This window comes from Trichoderma camerunense, assembly GCF_050948025.1.
Source record: "Trichoderma camerunense strain CBS 138272 chromosome Unknown V8C40scaffold_10, whole genome shotgun sequence".
Classification (NCBI taxonomy): Eukaryota; Fungi; Ascomycota; class Sordariomycetes; order Hypocreales; family Hypocreaceae; genus Trichoderma; species Trichoderma camerunense.
In genome coordinates, this window is record NW_028145360.1 from 555,639 (window position 1) to 583,050 (window position 27,412).

General features: G+C 49.5%; 7 protein-coding genes across 7 annotated transcripts; 4 read left to right on the forward strand and 3 right to left on the reverse strand.

Annotated features, from left to right (window-relative positions):
• Positions 1-277: 277 nt before the first annotated feature.
• V8C40DRAFT_26416 (uncharacterized protein) lies at positions 278-1,961 on the reverse strand. The gene is made up of 2 exons (XM_083219516.1): positions 1,710-1,961; positions 278-1,579 (listed from the first exon to the last, which is right to left on the reverse strand). Exons 1-2 carry the CDS (start codon positions 1,771-1,773, stop codon positions 366-368), a joined length of 1,278 nt encoding a protein of 425 aa, XP_083072555.1. The 5' UTR covers positions 1,774-1,961; the 3' UTR covers positions 278-365.
• Positions 1,962-2,283: 322 nt separating this feature from the next.
• V8C40DRAFT_246678 (uncharacterized protein) lies at positions 2,284-3,599 on the forward strand. Its single transcript, XM_083216155.1, has one exon. It carries the CDS (start codon positions 2,477-2,479, stop codon positions 3,434-3,436), a length of 960 nt encoding a protein of 319 aa, XP_083072556.1. The 5' UTR covers positions 2,284-2,476; the 3' UTR covers positions 3,437-3,599.
• On the reverse strand, positions 3,508-5,495 carry V8C40DRAFT_279754 (Alpha/Beta hydrolase protein). Its single transcript, XM_083221284.1, has 3 exons — positions 4,923-5,495; positions 4,691-4,846; positions 3,508-4,621 (listed from the first exon to the last, which is right to left on the reverse strand). The coding sequence occupies exons 1-3, from the start codon at positions 5,431-5,433 to the stop codon at positions 3,561-3,563; spliced, it is 1,728 nt and encodes a 575-aa protein (XP_083072557.1). The 5' UTR covers positions 5,434-5,495; the 3' UTR covers positions 3,508-3,560.
• A 2,213-nt stretch (positions 5,496-7,708) lies between these two features.
• On the forward strand, positions 7,709-9,055 carry V8C40DRAFT_246682 (uncharacterized protein). Its single transcript, XM_083216156.1, has 2 exons — positions 7,709-7,872; positions 7,926-9,055. Exon 2 carries the CDS (start codon positions 8,081-8,083, stop codon positions 8,897-8,899), a length of 819 nt encoding a protein of 272 aa, XP_083072558.1. The 5' UTR covers positions 7,709-7,872; positions 7,926-8,080; the 3' UTR covers positions 8,900-9,055.
• A 1,474-nt stretch (positions 9,056-10,529) lies between these two features.
• Positions 10,530-13,297, forward strand: V8C40DRAFT_246684 (alpha-N-acetylglucosaminidase). Its single transcript, XM_083216157.1, has 3 exons — positions 10,530-11,117; positions 11,185-11,333; positions 11,402-13,297. The coding sequence occupies exons 1-3, from the start codon at positions 10,873-10,875 to the stop codon at positions 13,249-13,251; spliced, it is 2,244 nt and encodes a 747-aa protein (XP_083072559.1). The 5' UTR covers positions 10,530-10,872; the 3' UTR covers positions 13,252-13,297.
• A 1,956-nt stretch (positions 13,298-15,253) lies between these two features.
• V8C40DRAFT_26455 (uncharacterized protein) lies at positions 15,254-17,559 on the forward strand. Its single transcript, XM_083219545.1, has 4 exons — positions 15,254-15,589; positions 15,654-16,223; positions 16,308-17,234; positions 17,320-17,559. The coding sequence occupies exons 1-4, from the start codon at positions 15,363-15,365 to the stop codon at positions 17,441-17,443; spliced, it is 1,848 nt and encodes a 615-aa protein (XP_083072560.1). The 5' UTR covers positions 15,254-15,362; the 3' UTR covers positions 17,444-17,559.
• A 261-nt stretch (positions 17,560-17,820) lies between these two features.
• Positions 17,821-20,462, reverse strand: V8C40DRAFT_246687 (major facilitator superfamily domain-containing protein). Its single transcript, XM_083216158.1, has 3 exons — positions 19,450-20,462; positions 19,176-19,387; positions 17,821-19,112 (listed from the first exon to the last, which is right to left on the reverse strand). Exons 1-3 carry the CDS (start codon positions 20,046-20,048, stop codon positions 18,070-18,072), a joined length of 1,854 nt encoding a protein of 617 aa, XP_083072561.1. The 5' UTR covers positions 20,049-20,462; the 3' UTR covers positions 17,821-18,069.
• Between the last annotated feature and the right edge of the window lie 6,950 nt (positions 20,463-27,412).

Below are 27,412 nucleotides of genomic sequence, written 5' to 3' on the forward strand. Positions count from 1 at the left end.
AGTGTTAGCTTTCGACGCCGAGCTGCAAGCCACCTTTCTCTCGGATTACGCCCGGCGTATTATGTCTCGACACTGACCTGTGTCCAAGGGTCAGATGAGTCGCTGACAATGACATTGTGCTCTCCCTGCCGAACACTGACTGCAAATTACCTTGACCTCTCCACCAAAGACCAATCTGAGAATGGGTTAGAGTCCCCCCCTAAAATTTCAGCCGCTTCCTGTTCCTGCTCTCCCTGAAGTCAATCCAGTTTCATGAAACAAGTAGAAACGTGACAATGAAGATGGTGTTTAAGTATAATTGAAAAGTCTAGTTTTTGGGGGACGTGATTATAATTACAATTCAGCTGACAAGAAGGGGTTCAAATTCATATCAATGTCTCGGGCACTTCCTCCAGGGCGAGCTTGCATCGCTCTAAGAACAGCTCGGCCCTGGCCTTTTCTTCCTTGGGAACCAGCAGGCTGAAGGTGTGAATTCCATCGGCAGCAAGTCTAGCATCGAGCCTAGGAGTAGCCCGTTGGGCTGACGATGAGCTGGACTTTTTGGCAGGGCCGGCCAAGATGTCGATAATGTCAGACTTGGGGGTAGAGGCCCTCCGGGAGGCAGTGAATGAGTAATCGGGGATGGTGGGAACATAGGCTCCCTGAGAGAATTTGGTAGCTTTGGCCTTGCCTAGGCCAAGGACCTCGTCGAACAACTCACTGGCAGTTGGCGCATGAGGCACGGCAGGTAGACGGCTGTTTGCAAATGCTGTGGCCTTGGAGATGAATGTGGCTGTTGAGACGGAGACGTCGGCGGAATCCTGAAGACGTCTTTGCAGCTGCACAACACTTTCCAACGAGATGGGAAGTTGGACAAGGACCTTTTCCTCCTTGGGAGCAGCTTTCGGTGCTTTAGAGGCAGCCTCGGACGCCTTAGGAGCAGGAGCCTTCTTCTCAGCTACTTTGATATTGCTCAAGTCCAGATGGGCCAGCTTGCTGAAATGCGAAGACACCTGGGCGGGGCGATCGGCGTTGATAGCACCGATAAAGGCCAATACGTCGCCCTTTAGTAGTCGTCCGCTGGGTCCCGTGCCCTTGATCTTGCTCAGATCCTCTTTGCTGATGCCGTGTTCATGTACAAGAAGGCCGACTGAGGGGAGCAGAGGGTAGTTGTGCTCGTAGGTTCCGCTGGCAGCGGATTCTGGCTTTGCAGAGGGCTTTGCAGCAGACTTTGGCTCTTCCCGCGGCGCGGGCGCTGAGGGCTGTGAGGTGCTCTGGGCTGACTGCTGGGGCTGCTCATCCGCAGGCAGCTCAAGAGCGCTGATATCGTCTCCGGCATCGGCCAAGACGGCAATTCGAGTGCCTACCTGGACGCTCTTGCTACCATCCTGGGAGATAATCTTCATCATGATGCCTTCATCCTGGGCCTCGACATCCATGGTAGCCTTGTCGGTTTCGATCTCGAGCAGGACGTCGCCGGCGCTAAAGGAATCGCCCTCTTTAACCTTCCAGCTGGCGATGTTTCCTTCCGTCATTGTGGGGGAGAGGGCCGGCATGGTGAAGTTCTGGGCAGCGAGGCATCGCGACGAAGTGGTGAAGCCTGTAAAAGCGGTCATGCCATGTTAGCTACGGTGTCTTCCCTGCATATCTCCGTCCATGCTGTCTGTCTCTGCATTTTATACTCCGGTGGGAGGGTTTGCGCGCAACGGCGCACGGGACGGGACACGTACCGCGGGCGGCCCGGCCGCTTGCAAGGCGGGATGAAATGCGGCACGCCGCCGCAAGTGAAGCCATTGGAGCCCAATTGACCAAGACGCAAAGGCGAGTTTTTGGTGGTGATGCTCAAGCGAAGAGGCTCAAATGCTCGCAGATGAGAGCTTTCTTTGCTGTTGGGAATCGGCCCTGTTGAAAGGCGCGCACAGACCACGGGCCTTTTTTTGGTGGGGTGCAAGGCGCCGGGAAGTTTCTGGTACTAACGGAATGCCGCACGGAAGAATTCGTGGAAGCTTTTTAACATGGTAAAGAAATATTATAATATTATACTTAAGTCAAACAAACGAAAAATAAAAATTACGTGGTCTTATTACAAGGAATTTATTCTTCCAATTATGATCATACTACATTATCCGTAGCTCAGTTAATGCTCTGCGAAATCCCAATCATCAAGTACTAACACCTTAAGGTACAACAGCTGTCCTGTAGCGCAAGTGGAGAATGCGCTGTTTTCTAGGGACATGGACGCACACACTTAACATGCTCTCGGCCTAGGTACAGGCTTAACTTGTTATCTTAGCGCTAGGCCAGAGATACGGCAGTTCTTAGATCGCCTGATTATCAACATTTTCTACATGTAAGTGCTTGCGATAGCTTCACCACATCGGCCATTGCAAGTGATGGCAGCCGCTTTATGACACAAGAAGCCAATTGAGTCGCCCAAAGTCAATTGTATCACAGTTCATTCATCAACAGAGCTTCAACTCACTGCTGTCGCCCAACCATGGCGAGTTTCGCGAGGGGCTTTCGCCTCTTCCCATGCCCGCGGGCGCCCTTGACCCCGCGAACAACTTTCTCAGACCTCACATCCACTCAATCCCGATTCTTCACAGCATCATTGCGGCTGCGCGCCTCTGCGACACCGAAATCCCAACCGAAACTCCCTAAAGACATCAAATCGAAATCACCAACAAGCCCAACGAGCTCTTCCGCGTCGCCGTCAGCTTCAATAGCCCCCAGCCGATATGCCTTTGTGAAGAGCTTGGCGTCCAAGCAGACACCAACCCTGCTATACGAAGCACCCTCGCATTTCTGGTTCTATTTCGGATGCTGGTCGAGCGGTCTATCTATAATCACCTGGACGGTGCTGACCGGCCCAACGGCCATCCAGCAGCCAGAGGGCATCCCGCAATGGGTTGGCTTTACCTTTGGGGCGTCATATGCTCTGCTCGGAGCCATGGGCTTCTATCTCATCTCAAAGACCCCCAACATCGTCAGCAGTATCCGTGTGCTGCCACCCCTTCAAGCGGCGGGTCAAGCGGCCACACGGCCAGGAATCGCCGCTGGTGTGCCCCAACTCGAAGTGACAGTCAAGCGAATGGTCCCCTTGCTTCAGCCCAAGGTCATCAGGACAGAGCTTGATAATGTTGCACTCAAGACCCGCTTCTCACTTCCGAGCGAATACGTGCCGGAGCTGAGACGACTCGAGCTGCAGCTTGAAGAAGAGGCACGGAAGAAGGCTTTGTTCAAATTCGACATGGAACATCTATTCACCATGCCTTTCCGAAGAATTGGCCGTGCTTTCGTGAACATGTTTCAGGGTGTAAGAGCGGCGTGGACAGATGTGGGATACGGCATTATCAAGGTGGACGGAAAGCAGTACAAGGTAGACGTCACAAAAGGGTACGCCCACGACGGATTCAAAACGCTGGAGCAAATTGTAAATGTAGGGTTTAAAAATTAAGGTTGAGAATGTCTCAGCAATTAAATGTACAATATTAAAAGGTGTAATTTAGACGAAGTAATGCCTTTCAGAATAGCAAAGCGTCTGCAGGATTCGCAGTAACCACTCCAGCTCAGTATCCCCTTTAGGTTCCGAGCTCTTTCAATACCTCATCTGAATTAAGAAAAGAACATCGCTCTCTGATTTTTTGCGAGGCCAAGGCCCGATTAGCCTGTAGCCCATCGATGTAAGAGAGGCCCTCATCCGGCCCCCCAACGATAAAGACTTTGGTCTGGCCCGGTCTTTCAAAAGCTGGATTGAAGCCCCGAAACGTATGGCGGTTTGGTAACCCCGGCTCACCAACGTTAACAAAGGTAGAGAAGGATCTTGAAGCCCTGACTGTGAGCTCAATATCAGAAGGCGAAGGGTTGAAGGGAACGCCATCCATCTCATAGTGTGAGAGGTTTCCAAAGACATATGCGAACTCGGCTGTGTGAATAGGGCCCATGCCAGGAGGATGGCCAAGATGTTCCAAAACAGGACCCAAAATAGTCTGGTTCCAGTGATAGAAGTACACTGTATTTGCATTCTGCTCGGCAACACCTTCGCCAAAATAAAGCGCCGGGCATGTCATGACAATGTCTCGAAAGATCCTGGCAGTACGATAGAACTCTGAGGACAGCTCTCCGTTGGTGGCGAAATCAGACCCAGGATAAAGCGAGAGAAGCTCATCAAGATTTTCACTGGACAGATTCGGCACATAGTTTGCGATGAAATCTCGAGTATCGTCGGCAGTTGAGATGCTCTCGTCAGTAAAGAGTGTGACATCGTCCTCACACCAACTCAACATCACATTGAGGTTCTTGGCAAATTTCCCTTGTTTAAGGAGAGCTGCAGGACACTCCGGTAGAAAATCGCCGTCGATGGAAGGTAGCCAAATGTCACCAACATTGATGTCGGATCGATAAGTCTTCAGAGAGGCCTGGAGTAGAGAGTCCATACTGTGGTTACGAAGACATAGTAGGGTATCAAGAGAGTGAAAGTCGGTCTCATTGCATCCAACATAGTCCACAACGGCTTTCATGGCATTTTCTGTAATGTTTGAAACGACTCCAGGCTCCAAAGCACCACTTGAGGCGATTGCATTGCGAAAGGGCACAGGCTGCTTGCCGCCAAATGATAGGATATGCATACCCACGGCTAGACCTATATCGTCAAAAAAAAAGTTATCAGCAATGAAGATACTTTGTGCACTCATAGAAATAAATCTCATACCTCCGGAAGATTGACCAAATACTGTTATTTTCGAGGGATCGCCACCGAAATGCGCAATGTTGTCTCGAACCCACTCCATAGCAAGCCGTTGATCTCTCAATCCAGCATTGTTAGAGCGTTCCGCCTTTAGAGCATCAGACTGAGCGAATCCAAAGACTATATCCGTGTAAGCCATTGCGCACTCACCTCTAACGTTATGTACTCAGGGAACATTGAAATCATTACAACTTACACCCAAGGCGATAATTCATGCCAACATGCATAATTGGGAGCCCATTCTTGACCGATTCAAGGATTAAGCCATCCGGAGTAGTAGTTATCTCGCTGTTTTGGCCGGCCCAGAAGCTACCACCGTGGATATATATCATAACAGGAAGCAAGTCATTTGGTTTTGTTCCTTTTGGCCTGACAATGTTAAGATTCAAGCAATCTTCCGAAATCCGAGTGACATTTGTCAAAGACAAGGGCGCTACCCAGCCTCCCAAGGCCTGAGGACAAGCTGGCCCATACGAATCCGCGTAGACCGTTTCCCCAGGGACTGGGATATAAAGTCGAGGCGGTTTGAAACGATGCGCGCCGGACGTGGTCATGCCATACGGGATATTCAAGAACGCTTCCACCCCATTGCGATTGATACCCCGGTAGGTTACATCACAGTCGGGAATGGTTGCGGACGGGGCCAAAGCAGCAAGACTGTCGTGGACTAGCAGGCCCCAGATCGCGTGCACATAAGCAGACCGCATCTTGTGGCTGTCGAGGCGGACAATGCGATTTGAGAACTTCTAACTGGCCGCGGAATACGAATAAAGACAAGGGAATGACACAATGAGGCTCCTACGAGGCGGTGGGAAGCTACAGGTAAATAAGCAGCTGCTACTTGCATGTACGAAGCAATAATTGACATCCACGGAGATTTCAAATACTATCAGTATACTCGTACAAAGCTCAATGTTCCACCTTTGTGTCCCTATGAGATTAATGGTCCGAGCACAAACAAGAATAAGGGCGGCAAGGATCAACAAGGTAATAAAACACAGTTTCACAGCAATTACCTTTTAGTAGCCCGAATGACATTTTGTATACATGGATAGGAAGTCTCCCGAGAGCGCATCTCGTAATACCCCGTGAATGCGCGTAAGTCTATACTAATCCAAGACAGTCTCTGGAGTAGTATCATGTAATACCTCTCTCTGCTTTTGTACAGTATGACAGCACTTACTATGCAAGCCTTGATGTTACATGGCGCGGCACACCCATGAAATGCGATCGACCAGGTGCTCTCCGCACTCCTTACCTTTTACGACGACAATATGGGTTTCGACATTTTAAGTGTACATGTGGGCAGCTCAGCGATTGATTGTACGAAGAGTCTCCCCGCTTGCACGTAGTTTTCGCCAAGTATTGCTCATCAAATGGCAATCAAAGCTATAATTCAATGCCTGGCAGCTGAAGGCGATGGATTTCAACGCAGAGTTGTTTCGCCTGAAATCCGCCTTTTGTCTTGTTCAGCTCTTTTTGGTCTACATACATGTAATATTTGAAGTCTCAACCCGGCGCTCAACTCTTTCAAGGGCTGAAATTCCCACACTCGGTGAGATTTCTCTCCGAGACGGAGCATCAGAAACTGTCTGGTAGGGTTGCTCTCAGATCTGCTCACTTCCCTAGCTTTGCAACAATAGCTAGTTCCCAGGTAGCAGATGACCAGATCGCCTTTACACCCCGGCGGCTATCTGTTATCTTTGAGTCCACTGGCGATATGAATAAGCATTACTACATGCATATTGAGGATGGAGCCGTGACCGTCGCTGAAATCGTCTGATGAACGGTCTGTGCTGAAGCTAAACTGGGGATCGACCAGGCTACTTGGATTCGCTAGACGTTGCCGCGGAAGTTATCCTTGTTCCGAAGGATGGCGCCTATGACATTGCTAGATGTAAACTGGCGTAGATTTGAGCTCTAGATTGATATCACACCGTACTATTGCACTTGGTGGTGAGGCTTTTGATCTTAAATCCACAGGGGCTGAAGTCACACGCCAAAGAGTACTGGGGACCCAGGACAGCCACAACCCGCAGATTGAGGGGATACGCCTGGGTTTATATGGCTACTTGTGTAGTTAACAATAGGAATAGACGTCCAGTATCTCGATTCCATGAGAGACTAGATATACGAATTCAAAGATACATAACCACTCAAACCTCAGTGGTACCAAGCAGGCTTGTATATATGAATATCTCTGTGAACAGGTGCGAGAAAGTAAAATTATTTTGTAGAAAATTGATCGGGTCTAAGTACTGTTTCATGCCAGCAAAATATATTTTACTGTCGCAGAACATGCTACCCAGAGAGATTGAATCTGCGAGCCCAAATCTATTCTACAAAACTCCAACAAAACACCACTTACCCCGGTCATCTTGTCGGCTAAGCAAGCACAATCACAATCAGAAGCGCCAATCGAAACACACCATAGTAAAGTACTAGCCAAGAAAGAAAGCTCAAGAGATAGACCGCCCTTTTTTCTCTCAATTATTCCTCCAACATCTATTCTCTAAACACGTCTGCCTTGTATTAGTGGAGATAATATGATACTAGGGGCTGATGCTACCATCTCAACAACTACCGGGTCCGGCTATTCTCTGACACTTGACAAGGATCCGGCTTCGTTTCGTCTTACTAGCATAACTCATGCAAGGGACCATTGCTTCACGTTCAACTGCTGAATCTGCTGAGTTGCTCACCATCATCAATGCTCACCACTCTTGTTCTCCCGCAGGGCGACTCCTTTGGTGACGTGGCTAACCGTAGGATCCGACCATGAGAGTGTTTCCGCTGGATGCGGTGCGTCACCAGAGTTACAGTCGCTTAATGCGTCCAGGTTGTTCATACATGGCGGCATGCACCTTTTGCAGCCCCCTTCAAAAGACCAGGCCATTTCTGCCTCGTACATGTGCATATGTAGGTGTACATATGCATATGCATTGATACGTGGATGTGAGCCTGTCCCTTACGAGTGCATGTATGTAATGTATATGTACGTAGGTGGTATGTAGAGCAGCCCAACTGATCTGCACAGCATCGTATCAGCTTTATTGAATCCATCCAATCTTTCGCCGAGCTTTGCTTGAGCCAATTCTTGACTCTATTCCTTCCCGCCTGGCGGTCTCTTCCGATATTTTCTTGCAGTGAGGCGAATACTACGGACACAGTGCAGCGCAAACAATTAACATTCTGCTAGCCCATATCCGGAGCTTTCCATCGCCCAGCTGAACAAACGCCATCAACCTTGGGCGATTTTATTGAAAATCTTGTTTCTGTCAATTTTCCATCTCATATCTCGTATTGTCGTTCTCCGCCATATTCATCATCCTGTCTTGTTATCAGAGAATCGCGATGCCGACTACGGTGGAATGGCTCAAACTACACATCATTCAATTACGACAACTACAACAGAGCGATGGCTACCACGAAGATGAGGACGTTTTCATCTACCTAGGCGACTATCTCGATGGAAACCTGACTTCCAATGAGACCGCGGTATTAATAGCTGCGCCTGTGCTGGACGATGCCAACCCACCCACCAAACTGTATCGCCTCATGGGATTACTATGCGAAGCCCTGGTAGAGTTGAGCGATGAGCGCGAGAAGCTTCTAAATCTTCTCGAATCCATCCAGGAACTGCCGCCCGGAGCAATCAACTGGGCAGTTCTCCCAGGTCTTCGGAACATGTGGAGTGACCTATATCGGTCTCATATGCGTGGCTTGAACGGCTGGGAGATAATAGGAGAGCCAATACCTGAGGACAAACAAGCCAAAGTACGTCAGCATTATACCTCAATTGGTACAGTAGAAGCCAATCTGTACGTTCGAGGCCTCGGCGGCGTAACAGAAAACTGGGGGTACGAGCTCTTGAATCTGGCTTGCTTGAGGCGTCCGGGGCTCGAGGTCGTCGTAGGCGAGATACATGCTTGGCTTACCGTAGCCGGGACAAAGCTGTTGAAAGATTTGAACCCAGAGGAGGTGAGGAATTGGTCAAGGCCTGTGCTTGGCGGGCAGCCTGGACAGCAGCATGCTGTTCAAGGCACGATGGCACAACATTGGGAGACTTGGCGACGCACGCTGTTGCAAGTGAGTGAAGAGCAGGATCTCTTATCGGCTGAGGCTAGAAAACTTGCAAGAGAGTGCCATTTGTTGATGCAGGGGCATATATAGATAGACGGGCTTTGAGCAATCGGTATCAGGACTTGGAACGGCTTGATTTACAGTATCGACAGTAATGTTGGGTAAAGGATGAAGATTTTGTCTGTTGCCAGCTATAGTTATATCCACTGAAAATTATATACACAGCATAGATTGACTTGATTCATGGTATAAATCCCATTCATGTGATTCATAACCTGCCAAACAGCCTTGTGTCATACAGATATCTGTACAGAATACCACCTCCCATATCGGCCATATATACATGTATTCACTTTCACATGTTTAAGGTTAAAAACTGTGCTCAGCACGCACGTGTCACGCGAGCTGTTACTCTATACTCTCGCTCTCCACGTGGGAAAACATGCATGTATTCAGGAACAGCGTAGCTTGTGGATCTTGCCCATCGTGACCTGAATAGTGTAGTGTAAGTTGGTACACGCTACGCCAAACGAGACTTCGTGTGTGTACCATACAATACATCTAGAGTAGTATTCGGAACGGGTCGTTAGTACGCGATAATGCAAGGATTCATACATCAGTCGGTATTCGGAGAGACAATGCCATGTGTCACAGCGTAAGGTTTGGGAAATGCTAGCTAGCGCCCTAACTTATATCCAGTATCTTATATTACAGTTCTTAACTGCAGAAGTGATGGATGAGTAATAGTACCAGAAGCTCACTCCCGATGAAGAAACGTACAGGTAGCTATAGTAGCAGATACCAGGAACATATAATAATATTAGCAGATACTCAATTAAAATACATATAACAAGAGAAAGTAGCAACAGTAGCAGATACCAAAGAGCTGCTTAGTTATCTTGGGTGTTTTATTTATTTTTTATTAGCTATTCACCTGTGAGTAAAGAAAGAGTGGCAAAAGCGCAGCTACGTACAGGGTTTAATCGTCTGTCTGTAGATACCAACACATCTCATAGCGAAACATACATGAACTTACTCACAACACGCAGAGGCATCTCTTGCCTTGGATGTATTCCGTAGCCTTCCACATGCATCAAATTCATCGTATTCATTCGCCAATCGCCAGACAGCCGGGACCGTGTCTGTGGAGTGAGTGGGATGCTAGTGCCTGGATGGATGCCATCTCCAGGGTCCCACCATCTCCAACTCCCCACGTTAGCTGTCAAATCATGAACCATTCTATCCACGCCTTGGTAAGACATTTTATATCCGTCATCCCCAAACCCTTTTCATCCTAGCAGAAATAGCTACGGCAGATCAGGGACCGAAAGCAAACGCTCACGCCACAATAAACCCCGAGCTAACTTGCTGTGCCTGGAAACGTTGCTGACATCTTTTATCTCATTGGACCTGCTATACTCCGTACCTTGGGCAGAATAAATGCTCCGTATCTTTAAGCCTGTTCAACCATGCAAGTTAAGGATGTCTATTCTAAATGTCGATAAAGATGGACATTCGGTGTACAAAAGTGCCGGGGTTACCGAAGGTGTCTCGGCCCCAGGCACCGAATATGCGAAAGACGTGCATGGAACCGTTGATCAATCGCTATCAAGCGCTAAAAGTCACGACTCAACGTTACATTGCAGATTCCGGCTCTGGGATCAGATCGAGACACCAACCTTGGTTTTATTTCGTTTGTTTCTTCTTCTTCTTGAATTCTCTTTAATCTCTTGAATTGTGTCACCGACAATTGCCATTGAGAGGCTCCGAACTCGCGGTCAAGTGCCGCGCCCTCTCCCCACCAACCCCCTTGCCGGGTTTCCTCAACCCTTGTCTAGTTGACAGCTTCACGATCCCACGTGGTTGTCGCTTCAACGCTCCATCTTGCAGAATGCTGTAAAACCCCCACATGTAAACTAGCTTCATGCGGTGGTGACATCCATGTTCGCCGTGAGATTCTTATAAGAGTTCGGTCCCTAAAGCGTCCGGAAGATGTCTTTGAACTTTCCCCTCCAGCAGAGCACATCGACTCCGTTGCAGCATCAGCAACTCGCTCGCCCGTAATGCGTGCCTTCAAGTCCTGCGTCTGGCTGCTCTCGGCCATTGGCGCTGCTGCGTCCAGCTGTGACCCGACTGCCGGCGTTGAATCTCTTGTCAAGCGCCGTCTCCCACAGCATGTAGACTCGTTTGAGTTTGTCATTGAGCCTGCGCAGGTCTCTGGCCTTACCAACGATAGCTATGCCGTGTCCTCGACAAAGGATGGAAAGATCCGAATTGAGGGTACGACGACCAGTGCTCTGCTGTCAGGGTGAGTTTCTTCGTAGCCATCCCTTTTTGTGCCGGCGCTGATGAGTTTTCCCAATGTAATGTTGCAGTCTTCATAAATATCTGTCTAGCGAGGCAAATGTCGACATTTGGTGGTTTGTGGGGAGCCAGCTGGATCAAGCTCCGAAACGACTTCCCCAGCCCAAGTCTCCCCTGAAGGGCACCAGTGTCGTCCCTTACCGCTACCACTGGAACACCGGTAGGTTCAGTTCCACGTAAAATGAATGCTCAATAGCATTGAGTACATGTACTGACCATATCGTTCAGTCACAACCTCTTATACCAGTGCCTTCTGGACATGGGAGGATTGGGAGACGCAGCTGGACTGGATGGCCCTCCGTGGTATCAATCTGGCCCTTGCTTGGATTGGTGTCGAGAAGATCTTCATCGAGGTCTTTACTGAAATTGGCCTGAATGCTGATGAGATCAACTCCTTCATCAGTGGACCTGCTTTCCTGGCGTGGAACCACTTTGGCAATATTCAAGGATCGTGGGGCGGATCCATGCCTCAATCCTGGGTCGACAGCCAGTTTGATCTCCAGCTCAAGATCTTGGATCGTATGGAAGAGCTCGGCATCACGCCCATCCTGCCGGCCTTCCCAGGATTCGTTCCTCGCAACATCTCTCGCGTGTTCCCTGACATTTCTCTGTCGACAAGCCCTCTCTGGTCAAACTTTCCTACGGAATTGAGCGGTGATACTTACATCAACCCATTTGACCCCCGTTTTGCTCAGCTGCAAAAGCTCTTCATCAGCAAGCAGCAGGAGCTATATGGAAATGTTACCAACTTTTGGACTTTGGATCAGTTCAACGAAAACCAGCCGCTCTCTGGTGACCTGGGATACCTTCAAAACGTCAGCCACAACACTTGGACTGCCCTCAAGGCCGCTGATCCCGATGCCGTCTGGGTTATGCAGGCCTGGTTGTTCTCAAGTGACAGCGCCTTCTGGTCGAACGACCGCATTGAGTCTTTCTTGGGTGGTATTCCCGTAAACTCGGACATGTTGCTCCTCGACCTGTTTGCTGAATCTGCCCCCCAGTGGCTCCGGACCAACTCCTTCTATGGCAAGCCTTGGATTTGGTGTGAGCTCCACGACTATGGCGGTAACATGGGCTTGTATGGCCAGATCGAGAACGTCACCATCAACTCAATGGATGCAGTGCGCAGCTCAAGCTCTCTCGTTGGGTTCGGTTTGACAATGGAAGGCCAGGAGGGCAACGAAATCATGTATGACCTGTTGTTGGATCAGGCTTGGAGCCCTAAGCCTATCGACACCGAGACGTATTTCCATGATTGGGTCTCGGCCAGATACGGCACCACGAACGTGAAGAGCCTGTATACCGGATGGGAGCTTCTGAGGCCTACCGTGTTCAACAACACCAACTTGACAATTACTGCTGTGCCCAAGTCGATCTTGGAGCTGGTGCCCAGCACTAGCGGTCTCTTGGGTCGCACCGGTCACCATCCAACTGCCATCACCTACAACCCGGCGGTCATGGTTGAGGCCTGGAATGAGCTCTTCAAGGCCGGTCTCCAGGACATCCAGCTATTCGCCAACCCGGCGTACCAGTACGATCTTGTTGACTGGACCCGCCAGGTTCTCGTCAACGAATTTGACGGCCTTTACAAGGATCTCGTTGATGCATACACCAGCTCAGCAAGCTCCAGTGTCATCAAGTCTCGCGGTGCCAAGCTCATTGCTCTCTTAAAGACTCTCGATGCTGTGCTCGCTACCAACGTGCACTTCCAACTTACACCTTGGATCAACGAGGCTCGTGCAAGTGGTCCATCAACGGCCAACTTCCTTGAGTACAACGCCCGCAACCAAATCACGCTGTGGGGCCCTCAAGGCAACATCGAGGACTACGCCTCGAAGCAGTGGGCCGGATTGGTTGGCACTTACTATGTCGAACGATGGCAGCAGTTCATCGACTATCTTGCGACAACCAAGCCCGCAAACTACAACCAGACCGCTTTCCACACGAAGTTGATGGCCTGGGAGATACAATGGGGACAACAGACCTCCTCCACCAAGAAGGCAGCAACGGGACCCAGCGATATTCGGTCCGTTTTGAACACAACTATCAAGACTTGGGGTAGCCTTTTCAAGCTTTAGAAGTTCCCATAGCCTTAGAATAATAACAATCTGAGTTGTTCTTTAAGCCACTTATCTATTGTTAGTAGTCCTTGTCATGTGTCAGCCTGTAATTTGCACTATGGGCCCGGATGTGATGTTTCCACCACTCTCGGTTCTCGCGGGATTTCGGCAAGTACTTCATTCGGAACTGCATGCATACTTAGAACATAGTGCTTATTACTATCACTAAGATAAATATGTACTCATGTCTTTTGTTGCAACCAGTTGCAACCAGTTACAACAAGTTGGAGACATAGCATATGGCCAAGCCTATTAGTCTATGCCGCAATAAGTTTGCTAAAGCAATTACGATTTGTAAGAAGAATTCTATCTTCAATCAGCATATTCCTCGAAGCAGCAGCAGTTTCCATTATCCTGACAGATCCACAACTGCATGTCTGCACCTAATAGGTAACATTCATCGTTGCATAGCCGGTAACCGACATGCCACATGGTCACAAAGTCTTTTTTGCGACTATTTTTTAGGTAGCCGATCTAAATAGACCTTCTGCCTTGTTCCGAATTGGGTGATATTAATTGACGCATTGCTAGATTCTCTATCTTGCATTATATCTCAATATGTAGATAACTATAAATAGGTATACTTGCGCTACTGGAAATCTTCTCACGGCGGGGCGGATACTGGGCGGATACTGTTTTCTTGTCTTTGGGTAGCAGGGCAGCATGTCTTATTGTAGCTCTCCGTGCATGTGGTCAGACTAGACAACTTAGATATGTATTTATGACATGAAATGGACTTGGATTGGGGGATTCAAAGGCAGCCAATGACAAGAAATGTATATCCAGAGCCATCTATGGTCATACTTGCAGTTACGTTAAAAGAAAGATCTCTGACAACTCGCAACCGTTAGCAAGGACTATCACATGAGAATGTTTCCTTAGTGTGTAAAGACGTCTCCGAAAAATTGCCTCATTCAGTGAAAATTCGCCGCTTCTACGATAGGTTACCGTGCATTGACAAGAGACTTGGTGTTGTAAGAACTAATAGACGGGTGAAGCGGATACCCTAGGATCAATTGCTGCAACTAACAACTTGAACCCTTGACTATATACACAGCACCTATCTTTGTTGTAACCCTAAGCTTACATTCGTCCGCGTTTGCCTATCGTTCTTTCGGTCATCCCACAGCCATATATCCGTAAATGCGGCTCTGTCAAAAACGACAGTCACCAGACACTCTACGTGATGCAAACCTCCCCCTGTCCCAGCAAACTGCTTAGCCCCATGCAGCTACTCGCGCAACTTGATCACACCAGGTTAGGCATCCTCTTGGTAATCCCCCAAAACTCACAGACAGCAAAGATGAAACCTATTTTTGCTTCTCGAGAGCGTTAGTTTGATCCTTGTGGAGCCCGTCAAAGCAGTCGTACGCCTTACTTACACGTACATACAGACGATTCAATCAACCGAACTCTGACACAGCCACACTTACAGACACACTCACACACTTGCTACCAACACCAATGCCAAAAAGCTGCGAGACCGGGTTGAGTGACCTCATTTTCTTATTGCGACGGCGAGTCTAGTTCCTCCGCGGCATCTCCGCCGATGCAATTGCATGCGGCCGGCGGCCGGCGGCTAGTCGCAGCAACAATGAGCCCATTGAGCTGAAACCGCGGAATGCAGCTTTCATCTCCTGCGTCTCCGCACGAAAGGATTAAGCATGGATGGGTGAAACAAGGGTCTGGGTGTTTCGAGGTCACCCAACAGCATGGAAACCCTTGCACTCTCTCCACACAGCTGCAACCACGCGTTGGTTCCAGCTGTTTTTCTCTTCGCTGAGCTTCTATATTTGCAGTCCACCATACATGTATGCGGTCCTAGTCGGGCCAACGCACAGATTTCTGTAACCGAGGCCGGGCTGACCTGCGCAAGAGCCGCATTTTGCTGTCGCAGCCTTGCCTCGCGCAATTGAGAAGCGCTTGGCGCGAGCAGACGGGGGGTTGGGCTTGTTTTCTTAAGAGTCGAGATGGTGCCGCATTGTGTTAGTGCCGGTTCGACACGTTTTCTAGATGAAGTGTAACAGATTGCTTCCGGCTTAAGCGCTGTCATTAAAATCTAGTCCACAATGGCATTGAGGTTGCTCTTCTTGCTCAGCTGGCTGTGCGTATTGCTGCCGTTTGCCGCATCTTCGGAGCTCGTTGTCAGAAACCTGCCTGGAAAGTCGGCCGATGAGACTGTACATGAGGTCCGTAGGCGGCTTGCCAACAGAGTGAAGAGAACCGGCACAAATGTCATATTTGACAATTCGACTTCCTTTTCCCTAGGCCTCGACGGGCAAACAATCTTCAAGTAGTAAGTGTTACTAGCTTCTCTTTTCTTTACGTAGAGTTGCCCTTCTAACAGCATCATTCAAAAGCCCTTTTCTCGATGACAGCCCAGCGACTGTCACCATCGTATGCACAAAATGCTACGTCAAAGGCCAGGCCAGCGCGAAGCTCACTGCCCAAGGCGCGTTCAATGTCAGTGCTGCCATTGGCCAAGCCAAAGACAGCTTCGAGAACACATTCAACAACCTCACGCATTGGGCAAAGGACTTTGCAGAGGATGTTTTGGACAATTTCACAATCACAGACATCAAAGGAACATTCAACAAGATTGAGGAAATTGGCCCTCCGCCCATCGACCTGAATCTCGACCTCAAGCTGCCAGAGTACAACGTGGCCGTGAACTTGACAGACCTGGAGATTTACATGGAGATTGACACCATCCTCGCAGCCAGCATGACATACACCTTCAATATATATCAATCCAAAACGATTGTCGGTGTGTCCCTTGATGACGAGTTGCTCCTGGGTGCCGTCTTCTCTATTGATCTTATTTTCAGCGTTGACAGCGAGATCGATATCCGCAGCGGGTTTCATGTCCGCTTCGACAACATAATAACCCAGATTGCCCTATTTAGCGAAGAAGCCTCGAAAATCGACTTGTAAGTCTCTTCATTCCATGTCGTGCCACGATAAGGCACAGTACAAGAACATATGAATAGCTGCTAACAAAGGCCCCTCTACAGCGATGGAGGCAAGATTGCATTCCTCCCCGTAACAATCCAATACGGCCAAGTCATCCTAAAGGCAATCCTCCGCGTGGAGGCTCGCATTGGCATCGCCTTTGAGACCTTTTTGGGCTCCCTCCACGTCGGATCAGAAGTCTCAGGACCCCTCAAAGTCGGTGCCGGAGTGGAAGCTCGCATATACGCCAACGTTGCCGAGTTCATCACAAACATCACTCTCAATGAAGTCGACTCTCTCAAAAAGAGAGACGACGGCGATACCGACACTGACAACTGTCAGTTAACCATAGACCAGGGCTTCACCTTTGGCATCGGTGCCGCAGCTGGCGCCTCTGTTGAACTCCTCGGCAACACCTGGGGCCCTTCGCCAGAGACAGAGATTCCTCTCTTCTTCACCACGCTGGCAGCAGCCTGTATTACCAGCAAATCCTCACCACCGACTATAGTCACAACAACAGCCACCACAACAGCTGCATCATCTGCCCCCAAGAAACGTGCCGATGGCCCCTCTGTGACAAGCACAGTCACCACTGAGACCATATCAGCCACCGTCTGCGCCTCCTCCGGCCTGATCAACTGCCCAGCCTCCATGCAAAGTGTGCAAAGAACCGTTGTCACAAAGACGCTCACGTCGACCATCACACCCGGCGTGTCTGTTGCTTGGACTACAGGTCCCGCATCCACCTTTCAGACGGTCGACTTTCAAGACGACGCCGTGACCATGACAAGCTCATCCGGCAAGCCAAAGTCCTACACTCCACCCCCTCCTCCTCCTCCAACAAGCACATCATCAACCCCAGGTTCAGCCGCAGGTGATTCATCAACCGGAGAAAATTCCGGGAAGCACCGCGTGAGCAACGCCGTCATCATCGGTGTCAGTGTCGGTCTCGGCGTCCCAGTCCTCCTCGCCGCCATAGGAGCATTCATGTAAGTCAAAAGCCTTCCCCCTTCTCACAGTTTCTCCTCTATTGGTTCCTTTCCTCTTCTCGGTGCTGACAGATTAATGTTGCAGTTACTTCTTCCGACGACATCGCAAGGCATCGTCCACATTGGTAAAAGCAGAGACTAGCGTTGTAGGCACCAAGACACAGCCAGTCATAGCTACTTATGCCCCAGTCCGCCCAGAAGATGATTGATGATTTTTCTTTTTATTTGTTTTATACCCCTGTTTTCGTCTTTCGACCAAGTACTCATGTTTTCTTCATCCGATATCATGTGATGGCCGTGCTGCCCCCATCGTCGTTGCCACGGTGGGTCTCGAAGGCTGGGAGCTTGACTTGCATCCGACAAGTGGGCTCCAGCTTTCGGCAGAGGCCGAAAAGATCGACAGAGATGGATCTTGTACAATAGTGGATTAGTCCTGGTATTCAAGTTACACGTATGCAAGTGGAACTACAGGAAATGTTTCCTGGGTGGATAGTTGAGTTGAGCACTGTTAGTTGGTAGTCAATCACGATCTCACAGCAATGAAAAAAGTCAAATATAGTAAAGTCTTATCATTAGTGTATTATGTGTAGTATGCTGTCTATACCCCATACCATTCTCTCCTATACGCAGAGTATCGTCCAGGTATATCCATCCATTTTTAAAACGCCGCCCAAATGCTAAATCAAAATCTCTATCGTAGGGGATATCATTCTAAAAGAAAAAATCGTGTCTATCATGCTGTATGATTGTATGATTGGTTTGATTTGGTGGTTTCGATTGGTTGGTTTGTTCGTGCAGTCTGGTGTTTGTGTGATTTGTCTTGTTGTTTGTTTACTTATGGGTTGCTGACGTAGCTCCTCGCCCTCCTCAGGTCAAGATCATTGTCGGAATTGTCGCGAACAGCGCTGCCATTGGTGGGAACCCTCTGAGCCTTCTCGAGATCATTGGGGTTCGTGGGAGCTGCGACCTCATCATCACCGCCATAGGCATACTTGCTGCGAGCACGGATCTTAGCGCCCCAGATCCAGAAGCAGTAGGGAATAGCGCAGCAAGCCAAGCTAATGAATGCCAACAGCGAAGAGGCCCACTGGTCACCGAGTCGGTGGTACATCTGTTCAGTGAACAAAACCACACCAGCACCCCAGAAACTTCGGATGCAAGTCTTGGCGGCAAGGGCAGAAGCGGCTTGGTGCTGGTAGGAGTCGACCAGGTAGTTGTTTGCAGAGTTGTAAAGGAAGATGAAGCCGAAGCCAACGGGGAAGCCACCCAGAGCGGGGCCGACCCAGATGAGATCTGTGTAGGAGGTCCATGCGAAGATGAACAAGCCAATGGGAATGCACCAGCAAGAGATCATCATGGGAATCAAGCGAACCTCCGCAGGTGGCTTTCCGTTGTATTTGTGAACCATCTTGAGGTAGTGCTTGTTGACAAGTGGAGAGCAGACCGCAGAGAGAAGGACACCGACGGCCAAGGGGATGAACATCAAACCAGTGTTGCCGGCATTCCATCCCTTGCCCTCCTGGAAAACAATGGGGAAAGCAACGAAGAACATGTAAAGCAAGCCGTAGAGAACGCTCATGTACAGCGAAATGAGGAGGACAATGAGCTCCTGGAAGAGCAGCTGGAAGGGTCGGACCATGAAAACGGTGAGTCGTTCGCTCATAGACCGCTCATCAATGTCTTGTTCGGTAACGTAGCTCTCATCACCAGTGGTCTCACGCAGCTTCTTGGCGCGGCGAGCAAGGATTGTAGGTGCGTAAGTTTCGGGGACGGTGAATGTGATGAGAATCCAGACAACACCAGCCAGGATAATCTGGATGTAATACAGCCAGCGCCAGCCAGCGCCATCAGCAAGGAAGCCACCAACAAGAGGGCCAACTGGATTGCAATTTGGTTAGATGATTTGATTCTGTTAAAATACTTGGTTTGAGAGGTACTCACTAGCAGGTCCAATAAAGGGAGCGGCAGAAAAGGCGGCCATGGGAACACCACGCTCCTCGTTCCTCCACAGATCCGCAAGCGTACCGCCGACCAGGGTCATGGGGGCCGAAAAGGCGATGCCATCGATGGCACGGCAGACGATCAGGGTTCCGATATTCTTTGAGACGGCGCAGGGGATGATGAAGATGACGGCCAGGAAAAGTGTCGATCCGCTACATAGTGTGTTAGTACTGAATAATTTTCCGTCTTTAATTGTGCGCAGTGGTGGACTTACTAAATGACTCGTCGTCCAAATACCTCAGAAAGGGGCGCAAAAGCCATGGGACCAACACCAAAGCCAATGACAAAGACCGAAATCGTGAGAAATGCAACCTCCAAGCTGACGTGAAATTCCTCAGCCGGGCCAACCAGATCCGCAGTGATGACAGCCGAACAAAATGCCACAACAAAGCAAGTAAGAGCAACAACCATGGTGCAGTACCATTTGTATGCCTTGGACCAGTTCTTGGGGTTCTCAGGGTCGTCAGGGGTAAAAGTTACCAACTGGTAACGCTTTTCGTTTCCTGGACCAGCGACGGACGGAGGCTCGATTGGGCCCGGGATAGTGCCCGTGTGAGATGTAACACGGTATTCATCGAAGTTGGCATCGCGGCTAAGGGTGCGATAGGGCAAGTTGACATCGAGGTTGGGGTCGTAGGTCTCCTTTTGGGACCTTGCAGAAATTGAACCGCGTCTTGAAGCTCTTGAAGCAGTTGAACCGCGTCTCGCAGCGTTGGAAGGTCGGCGGATGGGCTGGAAATGTAGCTCTTTATCCACATCTGTAGCTGCTCCCTCTAGAGTTGAAGAGGAGTCTGTTGAAGGTAATCCCGCCATGGCGGATAGAATAGATGGACGGTAACTTAGATATGCAGAAGTGGAATGATAATAGTAGAAGGAAGGGTAATGTTGCAAGTGGATGTCAGATGGCCAGATGCAAGATGTCGAAAGTGTGTGTGTGTATGTAAGTGTAAGTGTGAGTGGAAAGTGTGTGTGTGTGAGTGTGCGAGTGTGCTCGAATCAGGCCATCATGATCCTGGCGTGGCGTGCCCTTGATATATATACTCACTTACAAGATCCAAAAGCTCTCGATGGTTTGCTATATCTCACTCCCAAAGAGCTGCTCTGTAACCTCGGTCCATTCGTCCGACCAACGCAAAGCCGACGCCGGACGTCATCGTTTTGGCCAGGGGAAGCAAGAGCCAAGGGTTGCGGCTGCCGCAAGCAGATAGCTGGACGCCCCACTGCGGCCTGCTGGTGGATGAAAAAAGTTTCATCATGGCAAGTGCCGCCATTGGCCAGCGCGGATGAAGCCGAGCAGAAAAAAGTGCAGCTGCCCAAAAACAACCATAACCGGGCACGAGCCCCACTCAGTCCATCGTGATCCAGAAGCTTGAGCGGCTTATCGCCAGCCCTGCCGCTCGTTTGAGTTCGTGATTGGACGATAAGCGGCGGTTATGCGGGTCTTTGAAAGAGGAAATAAATCCCTTAGCGTGAAAATTATTCCCAGCTCCACTGGCCAGGGGGAGCTTAGCGTCACAGTTGACGTAGCAGAATCTTCTCGAGAAGCAGTGCCGCGAGACATAGCCGTGACTTGGGCCTTTGCACGCCGCGATATTCGCCGCAAGGATTAATTACAAAAACTTGGCAAAATGACCTGCAGGATCCTTTGAAATCATCCTCTAGACCAGCTTCCCCTCTTTCGGCGTTAAAAACAGTCAATTATCCATGGACTTCGACCTCGATCGGCAGCTGGCTTCGGTACCATCGCCGCGTGCTCGGGAAGGTGGGTCTCCCGGCTATGGTTCCGGAATAACGGAATCGGTTGTCGTCTTGCAGCCACAAATTCCATTTGGCATCGTGGAAGATGCAAGGAGCCGCACCTTGTTTGTACATACCCAGGTACGTTATTGAGCAGCTCGTGACGACATGCTGCATGAGTTGCTACTGTAAGCTTGGAGCTTTCGATGAGAGCAACTGGCAAAGGACGTCACATATGTCAACAGTTTGAAAGCGCAAAACAAACATCAACAGCTTCAACGGAATCACATTTTTATTCCTAACACTAACCATGACATCAGAAAGTAAGGCCAAAAAAAAAGCCTCGAAGAACAAATCTAGAAGCTTTTGGGTCCTAATTTAAATCTCTTCTCTCCCTGATCTAGTTACAGTTTCCTAATTGGGCATGTCTCATGGCGCGCTAAGGCTGTTCTCTCAATATCCACTGCTTCCATCGAACACGCGTGTACACCATGGGCCAGCTTTACTAAGCAGGTTGGACCTTTGTTTCCGTCGAGTATGCTTAACGGGATTAAAGCCGGATTGCATGGATCAGCGACTCCGGGTTCGAGGCTACTCGGCTTGGTCTGCAAGTAATATGTTGTCTTGATGTGCAGTCCCCGGAATCCCAAGTTCCATGGAACGGATTGGACTAGTTCACGCAAAACTCCTAGGTCACACCAACTAAAATCCAGCCGTGTCTAGGCCTGCAATGAAGCCGTCTATTGAGCTGATAAGACGGCTAGTTTTGCGAGGTCAGACCCATAATTCTCTTTGTGATAAATGAGTCGCCTCGTCTGTGCTCATCACGGTGCTCCACATTTACATGTAACTCGTACGAGTTGCGTGTAAATGTCTTACGCCTCTGATGTATTGTAAGGAGTGCCCGTCTATCTGCCCTTAAAAGACGGCAATGAGAGCTCCGATGACGGACATGAATAGCCGATCTACTTGACATGGAGAGTATATCCATGAGATCGTGCAGTCGAATCCATACCACGAGTCACGAAGGTTGACAGCTGCAACACCAGCTTGCCACCTCGAGATTGTATATATGCCAGGATTCCAGGCAACAATCAAGTTTGGAATCTTTCTTCATTTCCCCTCTTTCATCTGTCTGCTAGCTCGTCAGCTTAACTCCAAGTCCTATAAATGCCACCCTCCATCATGTTCAACCCGGAATCGCGTATACTTCGATTCCAGCAGATAGCCGCCCGTCTTACGATTGTCCGTCCGGCTTCCATGGAAACCACTCAAAACTCCGTGGAAGGCTAATAAAACAGCTGCCTCGCTGCTTCGCGCTCTTGATGGTGCCCAATGCAACGTTTGAGTGGTCGAGTGGTTGAGTGATTCCGTATCGAATCCGCTAATCAACTCCGTTGACGAGACCCCCTGTCACCTACCTATCCAGCAGGACGACTGTATCGAATCCTTCACTCACATCAATGGCCCGCCCCTTTTCATTTTAAGATGCATTAACTTTGCCGTCTTACACTCCAATAAAAGTTCCACCGAGAGTCTACCCGTTGGACAAAATCATGTCACAAATAACGCTGGGGCTATCCACGATCCTTCTGGCACCAAAAGCCCTCGATTAACAGGCCCTAAACACTGGTCAACGAAGTAAATGGCATGTATGTATAACTCTCAAGCTAATTTTATGGAATGAAAACAATAGATAGACGATCCGATACCAGCCCAGAACGACGCGAACTCAATCTCACAACAACCATCAACTATCGAACACTGCCATTATAGATGAAACGATAGTTTACTCCATTTACCTGAATCAGAAATTTTATTTATTTATTATTTTGTTTGTTTGTTTGTTTTAATTTCTTTTTCCATTTTTTATCATATAATATTCGGCAATGTTCGGTTAACGAGTCATGGGGCTGAGGGTGGAGATGAGACCGCAGTGTCAATTCGAGATATTGAGCACAACGATAACCGAATCAACACTTCTCAGACTGCACATAATTAACGCAAGACTTCGGTAAAAAAAAAAAGTTTGGGGCAAGTTTGATGAATGATCTGATGGTCAGGATAGCATGCAACCGACGATTTCTCACTATTGCTACATCACTCCCCCTCGACAGCCCAACTACAAAGGCTGACATCGTCGCTTTTCCTCCGACAAATACAGCAACCTATGCAGCAAATGGATAGAAAATTTCAGACATCGGTCTCCACAGATAAAATATTACTCCATAAGCAATATTATACTTTCCAACCCCTTGCTACGGAAAAAATATGCAGTATACGCATACTGCAACCGCTTTCAACGAGTGGCTGTTACCTAGCTCCTCGCTCTCATGCCTAGTTATTCTCTCTCCATCCTCATCGCAACCCAGATTTCAATCACAAAGGTTGCTTCTTTGCATTTGAGCTCAGTGCCTTTGGCCCTTTTGTGTTTTTCTTCTCTTTGCTTGTTTTGTTCATTTGGGATCCCTAGCTTGATCCCTCACATACTACAACCGCTTTCAACGAGCGACTGACTCTTATATCACATATTACAGTGCAACCAGTTTTGACCAACAACCTTACGATGGCAAAAAGAACGGAACGTCCATAAAAGAAATACTAGGAAGCAATAATCCAGATTTCCAGATCCCACGAAGCCGAAGCAACCGCGATTACATACCTACCTACAAGCGCTCTATTTGATCTCATATATGGAGGCGATACCACTATGTACGATATCATTCTTTATAAGCAGACCAGAAACTTGCCACACAGAGAAGGTGACATTCGTCAAAGCAGCCTCGGAGGCGAAAAAAATATTCCGCTCCGTAGTTCAGACTCCAATCTCAGTCCAAAACCACCGTAGAATTCCAGATGCCGACAACTAGTCAATGCCGATTACGAGCCATACCAAATGTGAATCACGGAAAAGTCTTCAGCATCACGCTTCACAGACTTCGGTGGGGGGGTGCTCTCTTTTAGCTCGAGAGCTAAATCCTGTGTTATCAGAGAGAAGAGGACAGCAAGGCAGATGTTGCAGCCAAAAATAAAAAGAGAGAGCTTCTTGCGAGCTGGAACTACTGTACTTGTGGCACATGTCATCGCGTATCCAGTCTTGTAGATGCACCGTTCCCAGTTCTAGACCTTTCACCCAGCTCCCACAATTTCTCACTGCTTGTCATCGGTGGGGGGAGGCAAACTCGCAGCTACACCACCAGAGAGGCAAGAAGAAGATAGAAGAAGAAAAAGGCAATTCGGCCTGTGGAACGTAGATGAACTCTTCACCGCTGTTATGACAGTCAGCCGTCACAGAAAAAAAATGGCCGACGCAGATCGCAACATTTCACAGCTGAATCACACGCCTGTGGTAACCTCCTCCAAGGTCCCAGTTTGCCAAAACCATCATGGCTCGCGATTATCGTTCCCTCAAATCTGAGACCATTGCAAATACTAAAAAAGAAAGAGAGCATTCTCGCCCAAGTGGCGTATTTTACCTTGCCTTGCGGTCTAGCCCATGGCGCAGGTGGCGACGATCCCCCGCAGCAAGGATTGGCAAATTGATAAGAGAAGAAAGCTGGTGTTCGCTGCTCAGGACGTGATTAGCCAACCAAGGGTCTGCCATTCCACCTCGATGGCGGCGTTCGTGCATTAGCAGCAAGCAAGCATGAAGACGAGACGGGCAGGTATGACGCACCGGGCTTGGGACGGCGGCCGGGGGGAGGGCAGAGAGAGAGAGAGCCCAAAGGCGTGCAGCTATTCCCAGCCAGCGGACTGACGAAGTGCCCTTATCCGCAGCTCTTTGCTGGCAGACGATACCTTTTGCCGCCGCCATCGTCGATGTAGCTCGCAGCATATCCACGTATCCTCCTCCGTACAGCATTTGCTGGCTGCAGCGGTGTGCTGGAGTCTGACTGGCCCTCAGCAGCAGGCTGTCGGAGACATAGCAAACCGTAAAATCCCGTCGACTCGACGTTGGAATGCCCACTTTGGAGTCATGTGTCGCCTGGGTCCGCTGGTGATATTTATGGAACAGCCGCTCGTACCGCGCCAAGCCAGAATAGAATCCTGGGAAAGCAAACAGCGAGGCTCGACTTTTACCTCATGAGGGGAAAAAAACTGAGAGAAGTGCCATCGTCTTAGAACCTCGGCGTACTGTGAGTGAGCTGGCTCATGTCGTCAAACGGCCAAGCGACGTGGCCGGGGCTGTGACGATCTCCAAAGTCGTTCGTTTCATGCCTCGCGTTTCGTAACGAGATATTCCCAAGACAGATGTACTGGTATCATGTAGGCTCAGCTTAGTTTGTCATGGCTGGGGAAACTAGTTCAGTGGGGCGCGTTGATCATCTCTCGTCCACAGAAAAATCGGAGGGGCAGGCTAACAGCGCATGAGTCTAGAAACTTTTGGATATAATATGGATGTCGCTGATACGTGTAAGTCCACCATATGCATGCATGTATACTCGCCGGTGTAAGTGCCATGGATGTCTTCAAGTTTCAACGGCCGATGGGCAAAACGACGCAACACCAAGGGGAAAGGGGGCACGGGGCAAGGCAACATGAACCTTGCAAACATGGAAGCCCGATCTTCATCGGCAGATGAGAAAAATTCGGGGTCTCAGACTCTAGGGTATCGACTATCGACCCTGCACAACAAGCCTGCCTATCAGGGTCTGGCGGAGGATCGTCGCTTGGTTGTTGCATCCAGTAGGAGAGCATCTGTAGCAGTACCAACAACTGAATGCTACCGTTACCAGGTTCTGGAGTCTGCTGTAAGGGTATCCCTTAACTGGGGTACGCAGTCCAAGTGACGTCGAAACGTCTACCCCAGGCTTTGGGTGGAGGATGCTTGTAGAGGTACTCGTACAATCTCCCGAGCAGCTGTGCCTCGAGTTTTGTATAGCATGATGGGATGATGTGAAAAAGACCACTTCGTGGACATGCCAACGAGAAAAAAACGCCATACGTGACATGAATCATTCGCCAACCGTTGTCGTAGGTGTGTCAAGCACGATACGGTACACTACACCTGTTTCTCGGCGTGGGCTGTTGGTTTACGTTTTCACTTCTCATAAACAATGGCAATCTATTGGTTGGGCGACAACACGCCATGCGAGTACATCCCTGGCACAAGCAGAAGCGAACTACGAAGTGCTCCTTGCTTGGTACAGACAAGCACTAACACCCGTACTTGTAGCACGGCTAGATAGGTATCTGTACAGCAGCCTCCAGATTGGAGAGTTGAGGAGTGATAGCGATGGAGAGTCTGATGCTTATCTGAGACAGGACAAAGCAGCCAAGAGGTGGCTTTGCATGGTACCAGACATTGTACGCAGGGTGGCAAGCTGACGCCCTCTCCGGTGTCTCACAGAGGTCGAGACTTTTCGGCTAGGCGCCTGGACGGAGAGTCTTGTCCAGTCGTGATGCTCCGTACGAGTAAGTACGCGCATCAGCAAGCTCAGAACAGAGCAGAGCAGAGCAAAGGGTATGTACATAGAGAGAGGAGAGAGGATAGAGAGCAAGCTGCCCAATTACATGGATGTAACGAGAAGTAAACACAAAGAAAACACAGAGTATTGGTCGACTCCGTACAACAGACTTTGCTTGCGGGCTGAGCCTCGCCACGGCGCCAAAGCGCCTTTGTCGCGCACACTTCCTGGTGCGCACGTCGAGGCGGTGAGCGAGCGCGATCCAATCCAGCCGCAAATAGAAGAGCGAAGGTGGTGTGGCACGGACTGTCTCCGGCATGCCGTGCATCTCGGGGCGGAGAGATTCGAAGCGTGAATGGAGGGGCAAACTAAATCATGGTGAACCGCGATTGCTGGTACACTTGCACTTGTATAGCCTCAACCTCAACTTGTCGACCATCTCTCGGTCCGTCGAGTGGCTTTTCGGGCGGTGCCTCTTAGTCAGACGCTGGGTGTTGTGTCATGTCGAGATGCTACTCGTACTTACGAGTATTAGAGGAGGACGCGCTGATCACTGATACGGGCGTTCGGCTAAATGTGGACATGGCGTCGCTCTTGAGGTCCTTTGAAATCTCGGGCTCAAGCAAACGTCGGACTAGCGAGAAGGCGGCTGAAATTTCAGAGATGGTGCGCATATCGATAGTGGATGGATGGAGGTCTTGAGAATGCGATACACTACAAACAGAACAGTCTACGGTCGCCCGTGCTGTATACGAGTACATGTACATGCACCCTGATTTCCGGCAGCCCAGACGAAACGCAAGGGGGGATTGCGCGTTGGATGCAACCGTCTCTTGTCGCTTCGTCTGAGACGAGACGGAGTCGGCCATTCTGTCTTTTATGATAAAAGCGCCAGCTTCTAACGAGATGGTTGGTCAAATCTCAGATTTGGCAGAGCCCTTTGCGCAGAGGCAATGTGGGGGTCGTGCTAATGCTAATGCCAATGGTGGTGGGAGTGGGAGTGGCTTGTCCGGACGATGCGAGACAATCCTT

Coding starts and splice junctions, on each gene's coding strand:
- V8C40DRAFT_26416 (XM_083219516.1), bottom strand. CDS start 1,773: ATGGCTTCACTTGCGGCGGCGTGCCGCATTTCATCCCGCCTTGCAAGC. Junction 1,580..1,709: donor AAGCGGCCGGGCCGCCCGCG/GTACGTGTCCCG, acceptor CCGCTTTTACAG/GCTTCACCACTTCGTCGCGA.
- V8C40DRAFT_26455 (XM_083219545.1), top strand. CDS start 15,363: ATGGCATTGAGGTTGCTCTTCTTGCTCAGCTGGCTGTGCGTATTGCTG. Junction 15,590..15,653: donor GGGCAAACAATCTTCAAGTA/GTAAGTGTTACT, acceptor ATCATTCAAAAG/CCCTTTTCTCGATGACAGCC. Junction 16,224..16,307: donor GAAGCCTCGAAAATCGACTT/GTAAGTCTCTTC, acceptor GCCCCTCTACAG/CGATGGAGGCAAGATTGCAT.
- V8C40DRAFT_246678 (XM_083216155.1), top strand. CDS start 2,477: ATGGCGAGTTTCGCGAGGGGCTTTCGCCTCTTCCCATGCCCGCGGGCG.
- V8C40DRAFT_246684 (XM_083216157.1), top strand. CDS start 10,873: ATGCGTGCCTTCAAGTCCTGCGTCTGGCTGCTCTCGGCCATTGGCGCT. Junction 11,118..11,184: donor ACCAGTGCTCTGCTGTCAGG/GTGAGTTTCTTC, acceptor GTAATGTTGCAG/TCTTCATAAATATCTGTCTA. Junction 11,334..11,401: donor CCGCTACCACTGGAACACCG/GTAGGTTCAGTT, acceptor CATATCGTTCAG/TCACAACCTCTTATACCAGT.
- V8C40DRAFT_246687 (XM_083216158.1), bottom strand. CDS start 20,048: ATGGCGGGATTACCTTCAACAGACTCCTCTTCAACTCTAGAGGGAGCA. Junction 19,388..19,449: donor TTTGGACGACGAGTCATTTA/GTAAGTCCACCA, acceptor CACACTATGTAG/CGGATCGACACTTTTCCTGG. Junction 19,113..19,175: donor TCCCTTTATTGGACCTGCTA/GTGAGTACCTCT, acceptor ATTGCAATCCAG/TTGGCCCTCTTGTTGGTGGC.
- V8C40DRAFT_279754 (XM_083221284.1), bottom strand. CDS start 5,433: ATGCGGTCTGCTTATGTGCACGCGATCTGGGGCCTGCTAGTCCACGAC. Junction 4,847..4,922: donor CATGAATTATCGCCTTGGGT/GTAAGTTGTAAT, acceptor ACACGGATATAG/TCTTTGGATTCGCTCAGTCT. Junction 4,622..4,690: donor ATTTGGTCAATCTTCCGGAG/GTATGAGATTTA, acceptor TTGACGATATAG/GTCTAGCCGTGGGTATGCAT.
- V8C40DRAFT_246682 (XM_083216156.1), top strand. CDS start 8,081: ATGCCGACTACGGTGGAATGGCTCAAACTACACATCATTCAATTACGA.